Genomic DNA, 9,218 nt, shown 5'->3' with positions numbered 1-9,218 from the left:
TGCTGTCACTCGACCTCTCTGGGGTTACCCAGAAGGACTGAGAGTGATGCTGACACCTGACAGCTCATGGAACTGCCAGGAGGGAGCAGGCAGAGAGAAGCAGCCTGGGGGCAGTTTCCAGGCATGACAAAGCACTGCTGTGTCCCTCCCAGAGTAGGGAGGGGTGGGCTGGACCCCAGAGCCCTTCTCCCATCTGAAAGCTGTGTAGGGGCAATGGTGGCCGAGTCTGGTCTGTCGGCACCCCAGTCATGCCATCGGTTGCATGTCTCCTGCTGGTGATCCAGAATGAAATGCCTGTTTTTTTGACTAAGCTTTTGAGGTGAGCTGTGGCTGAATGTGGGTGACTGCACAGCCGTGCCAGACACTTCAGCCCTGGCATCCTCCTTGCCAGAACCGTGCTTGCCAGGGTTCTCAGTTGGATGTCTGGGCTGGAAGTGTCCATACAGGGCTTGTGCGCACCTGGGCTATGCTGGATGCATCTTCTGGATGCCCCCATTATCCCCCTCCCTCCTGGGGGTCTGGCAGCGCCCCTGGGGAAGCGCAGTTAACGTGGCGCTACCAGAAAAGGGCTTCCTGCTACTAATCAGCTCCCGGCAGGTTCTCGCTTTCTCAACCGCCTGGCTTTTCGGGGAAAATGTCATTTATCGGCCCTTCACGGGGGAAACCTGGTAGAGATGCTCCCTGCTGGGGCTCGTCTCCGCCTGTCATGCAGGCGCCACCTAGCAGGAAAAGGAGAAAACGGACCAAAAGTCAAGGAAGGTGGATGTGGAAATTCAGTTTTTCTCTGAGAAAACTCTTCAATCCAACACAAAGCTGCTCTGGGGCACGGCTCTAGAGCCGAGCCCGTGGTTTGGGTACTTGCAGCAGAATTCTCTGCAGGGAAATGATGAAGTGTGGAGATGCCCCAAACTGGAGCACAGTTTGTTCAGGATGGGTCTGGATTTATTTGATCTAAAAATAGACTTTGACATGTAGAATAATTTCCAGGCGGCTCCTTGATAACATTGTCGGGGCTGGATTTGATTAATTAGCTGTATGGGTTAATTGCATTGTGCTACCTTCTGCTCTGGTGGGTGACAGATGCTCCTGTTTTGAGCACTGAGGTCATCCCATCAGCTGGAGGCTTTACGTACAGCTGGAAACCTCTCTCTGCCACCCATGCATGTGCAGTTCACGTTCATGGAGGCATTCATGGTTTTACCACAAATCCCATACTGCTGTTGTCATCTTCTAGGAGTCACATGGACTTTCAGTGTGATTTCCCAGCCCTAGAAAACCTCCCAAAACCAATCCTTCCCAGGGTGGAATAAGACGACCTATAACAATAATTTCCTTTGAACAGAAAAAAAAAAAATCATGATTTTATACCAATCTTGTGATTTTTGCGCAGCTTGACTCACCCTTTCCCATGTGGGAAAGTGATAAACGCTGGTGTCTGTTATCTGCTGAATTCCTGCAGGCAGGCAGTGTGTCCCTGCCATGGATACACAGCTGCACACCCCCATGCAGCAGGTCTCTCCTGATACGTGCATGCTGTGGTGAGTCCTGCTTGAGGCATGTCACCCTCTAGTCTTTCCCCTTCATCCCCCAAAATATCAAGAACTGGAGGCCAGGGATGCTGCAGTGTCACCCAGGTCCTGGGGGTCCAGTGGCTTCACCCTGCCAGGGACTGCACAAGCATCATTGCCCTTTGCCTAGAGCAGAACCTTAATTCATCTCCACTTTCACAGATAAAAGCCTGGATTAATTAAAGAAGAGAATAGAAACCACTTTGATTTCCAGAACACAGGGAACTCCTAATTGTCACGGCTCTCAAAAGCACTGCTATAATTAAGGGACTCTCACTGTTGCCACTGCAGACCCAGTTTTTGCAGGGATTTACAAGTGGCGCCAACATTTTTTGCTTTTGGTGAAGTACAGCAACTGAAGGCATGAATTCTGGCTCCAGGTGCATCCCTTAAATCAGCCAGAACACCACTGAAACAGCATCTAATTCCCTCATGGATTTCTTATTAGAAAACCAGATCCCCAATGGCGGTGTGCTACAGACAGCGTCTGCTCTCCAATTATAGTCTGATTATAGAAAATAATAAAACTGGGGGTCTTTTTTTCTTTGCCTGCTGTCTTTCTGTCTTCAAAATACACTTGGGGGCTGTTTCTGGCTTTTTGACCATAACCAGCATTTATTAGTATTTTATTAGTATTTAAAAAAGGCAGTGGAAACTGAAATTCTCACCTGATCTCTGGTCCTCTGGTTCCTGTAACCTTTCCAGAAGCACTGAAAGCATCATGATTACACTGATGGTGAAATAGCCAGACTTTGCTATAGCATGAAAGCGGCAAAACACCCCTAAAGCAATAACTGAGTAAATCCCACAGGAGCATTTTCCCTGCAAATGCCAGGTCTCGTGCTACTGGGCAGGACAGGAGTGCTTTTTGCCCTCTTGTGTCAGAGAACTGGCCAGGTAAAGATGTAGCTGATAATACACATCACCTCCATGTGCAGAGGTTTATCCTTGGGCTGCTGCTGCTTTCCTGTCTTTATCCTGAAATGGGGTAGGTTTGGATTAGATATTAGGAAGAAATTCTTTACTGTGAGGGTGTTGAGGCACTGGAACAGATTGCCTGAAGAAGTGGTAGATGCTCCATCACTGGAAGTGTTCAGGGCAGGCTGGATGGGGCTCTGAGCCACCTGGTCTAGTGGAAGGTGTCCCTGCCCATGGCAAGGGGATTGGAACAATATGATCTTTAAAGTCCCATCCGACCCAAACCATTCTGTGATTTTCTCTTCTATGACCTCTTTAGCAAGTGTTGTCTGAAGTCTGCCCACTGCCAACTGTTTTCTTGATGAGTGTCAGCTTCCCCACCAAGGTGGTTCTTCTGCCCCCTGGGTGCTTCACAGATATGCAGAAACTGTCCTAAAAATTCTCCTTCCTTTTGTCAGCTGCTTTCCCTGTCTGTTGAATGGCCCTGGTTTTGCCCAGGTGTCCCCATCCTGTCCAGGAGGTACTGTCTGACTGCAGAAGCCTCATGGGACTTCAGAGTTGGTGCATGGCTTGCAGGGGGTATGGGTTTGGGTCCAGTATGGGGACAGTGAGCTGTGCTCCTGTGTCTGGAGTGCTGAGCTGCAATGCACTGAATATCAGACACGAAATCAGCAGCCTGGCTTGCTCTGAGCTCTCTCAGGTACTTGTAACCCATGTTTAACACCGTGCTTTCCATGGAGCACTTCCTTTTCTCCCTTTGGAAGGGGCAAATGCATAAAGGCTGTGTTTTGAAGGGATATTTAAAAAAGCAGAGGGATGTTCCTGGACCTCTAACCACAAGGTTTTCCACCTCCACCTGCTGATGCAGGAGCCTGTCCCAGGCTTGCTGCCCTGTGACTCTGAGTTTCCTCCCTGACCATGGGGAGCACGAGCATCCTGACATCAAGCAGAGGCAGGTGGCCTGTAAAAAACATGTTTTCCCTCCCAGCAGTGTTGTTTTAGTAGCCATCACTCGTCTTATGGGCAATGCAAACATGATCAGACCAAACCATTGCTCTGCTCTGATCCCATTGCTGGAAACTGGTTTTGTTAAGCAAAATGTTACCAGCTTGGGAAAAAAAAAAAAAGGAAAGTAAAAGGAACAAATGCAAAATTTGCCTGTATTAGAGATGCAGGGAAGCATTGGAAGTTAGGGAGATCACAGACAATTGAATTTAATTGAAAAATATGATTAACTAGAATGAGACTTGAATATGAAGATCTAATTTGAATTAAAGAAACACACTGATTGCCTGAAGAAAAAAGTTCAAGGATTAAAATTATTTTCTATAATATGGGTTCCAGTATAATGGGTTCCAGCTCTGCTTATATAGGATAGTTCATTAAAAATCCCCAACTCCACCCTCAAAGTGTTTTTACCATAGAAATTGCCATTTTTTTGAGATGGTCACAGGGAAATGGGGCCCTTAATGGGCTTAGGGGAGATTTGAGCTATGGATGGTAAATCTTGATCCAAGTCTTAGAGCCTCCCAGCATCATCTCAGGTCTGGTAGCAAGGTTTACAGCTCCTGCCTAACAGGGAGGGAAACAAAACACAAACCCTGGGAGCAAACAAGGGGCCAGTGACAGGTGGACCCTTTCCTCAGGAAGGACAGTGGAAGGAGTGTTTCCAGGATTGTCAAAGCCTGGTGCAAGTGGTTCTCAGCAGAAGCCCAGGGGCAGGCAGTGCTGGCAGCTCATGCACAGTGCTCATGTCCAGGCTGTGCTCCCACACCAACTCCTGGAAGCAAAATCAGCAAGAAAATAGTTTTAGGGGAAATGAATAATCTGTATTCACAGCACAATCGGGAAAATTATATACTGGCAAGTAGCACAAATGGGAAAAATAAGAGCTTAATTTACAGCAATTTTGTAGAGTTATAAGCATCTTTATTCCAAGGGAGTTCTCCTCAAAGCAGCAAAATGGTTTAGTGCATCCCCCTGCAGCTTTTTTAATTTCCAGTTGGCTGCTGCACCCTCTGCCACAGCATTTCCAGCCACCAGCAACCTTCTTCTCACTGAACAGTCCCACTGGCCACAGTGACACCATTATGGCCGTGTCCCCCTGCTCCCCACAGGCAGGGCAGGATCCATCCTCTGTGGGATGGGTCATCTGGGAGCCCATGGGAGGCCACTGCCTGGCTGTGTGCTGGGAGCAGCTGGGCGTGCTGGGCGCAGTGGATGAGCCAGCCAAGGTCACTCCCGTGTCACCCTGTGGCATGGCTGGCCAGGAGAGAGCTGCGGGCACACTGGCATGGCGTGGCACAGATAGCCAAGGGGCTATCAGAGCCCTCATCCTGGGGGTGGGGAGGGGGAGAGGGAGGGGATTCAGGAGGATGGACAATTTGTTGGACTCTTTCCAGATGATAATTTTGACATTTTGTTGTCTCTTGAGGATATTGAAATAGGAATAAATGCAGCGTCAGTGCTCATTTGTACTGGCTGTCACTGCACAACTGGGGGCTGACCTGAGTGTGCTTTTAATGCATATTTAATGGGTACAGTGGTGGTTTGGCCCCATCTTTAGCTGCTGCACACCTGCACTTTGACACCACACACCTGAGCTGATCACAGTGCACCCACTGTCAGCCCCTCCTCGCCCATCCCTGCCGTGGGCTTCATTCCCAGCCTCCCTCACCTCCTCCAGTCCCTGCCCCACCAGCATCTGCTCCATCCCAAGGAAACAGGCAGGGATGTATTTCCTCCAGTTCTCCATGGAAGAACATGAGTGGGGTAGTGCATGTCCTGCAAGCTGGTCTTGGAGCACATCCCAGAGCAGACCTGCCCCACACCCCAGGGATTACCCCAGATATCCTCTGCCCTAATATTGCACAAGGATCTCATTTCTGAGCAAAATCCAGCTGTGGTTTCATTAAAGAGGCTCTTGCTCCTTGTGCTGAATATTTAATTTAGCACAAATGTGTGTGTGTTGAGTTCAGGGTGTTGATTAAGCATGACTTGAGATAGAGGGAAATTAGTAATATGGGAAAGTGCAGTCAGTATTTCATGGCAAAGAGTAATTGAGCTAACAGTTGACATATGGAGTTGTGTGGGCAAACTAATTAAATTTTACATCTTCCCAAGCATTTGTGAGTTTTATAAGTGTTTGATTTATATATTAATTAAACCTCAGAGTGAAATAAAGAGGACACAACTATTTATACTGCAAATGTGTCCATCAAGAGGAAGGGCTTTAATGTATTTTCAAGCTGATGCTGAAGTAGCTCTGTGAGTCCCCAGCTCAGCTCAGTGGTGATATCCCCTATGGTGTCTCTTCCTGCTCTTCATTATCAGGAAAAAACTCAGTGCTTTTTGGCTTTTTGGTATCTTCCTGATGGGCTGCAGACCCCAGGTTTCCCACTGATCTGCATTGCAAGTAGCTAGTGAGAAATCTAACACATGATTTAAATATTTTTCTGACCCATTAGTAAGGCACTAGAGGTAGTTATGGCATGTCCTGGGATGATCTTGCCGAGGTCTTCTGGAATTGTCTTATTTGCATTATTTAATATTTAAAGGGAACTTGCACTGTGTTTATTTGCAGGTGGACAGAAGGACACGCGGAGCATTCATGGTGGTCAGCATGGTTTTCAGCCTGGCTCATGATCTGTGGAAAGGAGCTCCTGAAGTTATAGGATCAGTCATGCTCTTGGGATCTTGGGCATGGAGCCGTTGCTGCAGCTGGGAGAAGATGGTATTTGGGTTCAGTGACAGTGAGGAGTCCTAAAATGTGCAGCCCTGGCCCTGATTTTTCTTTTAGGCTGTTGTGCACTCCCCACCACTGACACATCTCTCTGGAGGCCAGCACACATCTCCCAGGTCTCTTTGGGTGAGCTGGGAAGCCAATGCTGGGCTGATGTTGGGGCAGTCCTGGGAGGTGCAGGGCTGGCTGGGGGATGAGCTGAGAGCCTTTGTGGAGCAGGAGCACTGAGTGTAATTCCAGGGCCGAGTTCCAGAGCTTGGGCTGCTCCTGCCCAAGGCCAGTCTGGCTTTATTGCTCCAGTGAGTGTCCCTGCTCCTCTCCAGAGCTGCTCCTGCTAAACTGCCCTTACTGCCATGTACATTTTATTCCTAGGGGTTAATGTGCCTGTAAACCCCTTTGATTCCAAAATAAATAAAATAAGGAAGTGTTTCTATGTTTCTATTCTGCTGTGCAATGATGCTTCCACAGCAGCATAGGTAATAGGGCCATGCCAGAACACTTGCATCCATTTCTATATCCTGGCTCTGAAATCCTGATCATACTAAAAAAATAAATCTAACTTTTATATTCCCTATTATTGATGTGTTATTTTTTCCTCTTTTGAATGGAGAAACAGGAGCTGTTTATGTCAGCAGTGATATAGGATTCAGAAGATATTAGGTTTTGATAGGATAGTGGAATTACAGCAAAAACATGGGTATTGAAACTCCCTTAAATTTAGTAAATGATGCAGGTATGTAGCATATTCTAATCTACAAATGCTGTGAAATAGATGGCAGCTATATTAAGAGTCATTCTGCGTGCCACCCGCTGTCCCACCTGGTCTCTGTGGACTCCATCAGTCTTGTGATGGCAAATGATTCCTGTTCACTGTGTCAGTGATTAATACATCTGCCCATTGGAGGGGAGGAATTACAAAAACTTAGTGTTTGTGTGCAGTTAGAAGCTGTGGGGACAGGAGCAACCGGGACCAGGTTGTAATGAAAATGGGAGGAAAGGAAAGGCTGGTGCTCAGCATCAATTACTTTTAAGAATTGTGCTTTGTAGAGCTTCTTCCCCAGAAACCTTGAGAGAAGGAAGATGCAAAAGGCTCCACGTCACATGGCACAGGGGGTCGTGGTGCCTCCTGCAATGTTGCATTGCAAGCAACATCTCAAACCCTGGGAAAATGCAGTCCACTGCCAAATAATATCCTGTGGGCTCTGCCCTGGCTCTGGAGAAGGATTCACTATGAGAGAAGGAAAATGCTGAAGCCTATGCCTGTCTGCCTGGATGTGACTGAAAGGTGTTCTTGGTGCAGGGATAACCTTATGGAAATCAAAGCTACAGGGGAGCTCACTGTCTGGGATGAAAATCAGATTCTTCTACAGATTCTGCTGGTGTTGGGAGAAGACCAGGGGTAATTCACCCACCAGTGATTAAACATCCATAATAAAATAGCTGACAGCACCTGTAGCAGGACTTAGGGTATTGATGATCCTTGAAAAACTTTGGGACAAGCATGCCCTTGCTAAGGATAACATCACCTGTGGTCAAACAGACCAGCATCACTTTACCACACAAGATTTCAAGAATATTCAGCAGCAAACAGACCAACACCATTTCCCCCCAGTTCAGCCTGACTATTAATACACCTGGGAACAGCTCACATCTCTACACAGCATTACATTTCACTGGCATTTTTGCTCTAATGTTGGAGTACGATGTGCCACCAGTTTGTGCATTCCTCATCCACCAATCAGGGCAGCTAATACAACCCGTGGTGCCTCAGTTTAGCCAGCAGTGCCAATGCATTAAACCTAAGAATGCAACCAGCACAGAGTGGATTATAATTTCATATGATATTGGGACCTGCTGATCTCTTCTCTGTATGGTATTAAACCAGAATATTAGAACAGGGTGCTTTGGAAGCAGCCAATGTGCTGTGTGATGGAGGGGCAGAGCTGGCAGATCACCTTGAAAAGGTCTGATTTGATGTGCTGGAGTACCAGAAATTGTCCTAAATGGTCGTGTCCCCATGGCCATTGGGGCTTTTGTGTAATGTCAGCTGTAGAATCAATAACCAACCTGCAGGACTAAATAGGTGAAGCAGTGTAAAATCTAAGCACCCTCTGTCCTCTGCTGCCACTGGTGTTGAACAGGCACGTGCAAGGCTGTTCTTGGATGTCCTGCATGAGTGCTGTTTGTCCTGCTGGAGCTGGTACCCAGGCCAGTGCTGCAGCCCTTCCCAGGACTGTGGCTCTGAAGGAGGTGGGGATGCCCATCCTGGGGCCTCTCTGCTCCTCAGCATCCCTCAGCCCTGGTGGCATTTCTTGACTTTCTCTGCATAGTCCCTATGCCTCTAGCTGCTTTCAGAGTAGAGGGGACTGGAAGATTTGCTCCAAAATAACATATAAATAGGAAGTGAAAGGTCAAGACTTCCTACAGAGTAATTTTGCCCAGAGCATCAGAAAACATAAGGGATGAGAAGGGATGAGGACTCATGTGGTGATCAGCCACTGATCAGCTCCAGGTAGTGCAACCCTGGCCCTGGGCAGCTTTCTGGTTTCTGTTTCCTCTCTGGTTTTTGCAAACTGCCCTGTCAGACCTCACTTACTGAGAGGACCCATGTGCAGTTTTGAAGATGCCATTGGCTGCTCCCTGTTCCTCTTCCATCCTAATGTGAAATCTGTCATTGCACTCTATCAGGGTGCCTTTCTGCCTGCATCCTGTGTGAGCTCCAGATTGCTATTGATAGGTGGGAGACCCACGACAATCTTGAGGAAATTTGTGATCTAGTCCTGGCATATTTGACAGATAACACTCCAAATACAAATGTCAAAACGCATTTAGGTTTTTTCCCTTTTCTAACTTGCCCTGAAGAAAATGCAAACACTTCTTGACAGAATCAGTTCAGGAGCCTCCTCTAAGCCAGGCCCTGAGTGTTAGAAGAATCTGCCTCTTAAAGCCATATAGATCCACTGCTGCTGTAAAAAAAATATTCTTTACCC

The 9,218-nt window shown here is 47.5% G+C and overlaps 1 protein-coding gene across 1 annotated transcript in view; it reads left to right on the top strand.

Moving 5' to 3' along the window:
- Positions 1-6,415, top strand: part of C7H2orf76 (chromosome 7 C2orf76 homolog) — a 50,935-nt gene extending 44,520 nt beyond the window's left edge. The window contains exon 5 of the mRNA XM_068195284.1: positions 6,070-6,415. Coding sequence (XP_068051385.1) covers positions 6,070-6,131 — 62 coding nt within the window. The 3' untranslated portion in view covers positions 6,132-6,415. The remainder of the gene's footprint in view (positions 1-6,069) is intronic.
- The last annotated feature ends 2,803 nt before the right edge of the window (positions 6,416-9,218 follow it).

This window comes from Anomalospiza imberbis, chromosome 7 (genome assembly GCF_031753505.1).
Source record: "Anomalospiza imberbis isolate Cuckoo-Finch-1a 21T00152 chromosome 7, ASM3175350v1, whole genome shotgun sequence".
NCBI lineage: Eukaryota > Metazoa > Chordata > Aves > Passeriformes > Viduidae > Anomalospiza > Anomalospiza imberbis.
This window is presented reverse-complemented; position numbering and strand designations above follow the sequence as displayed.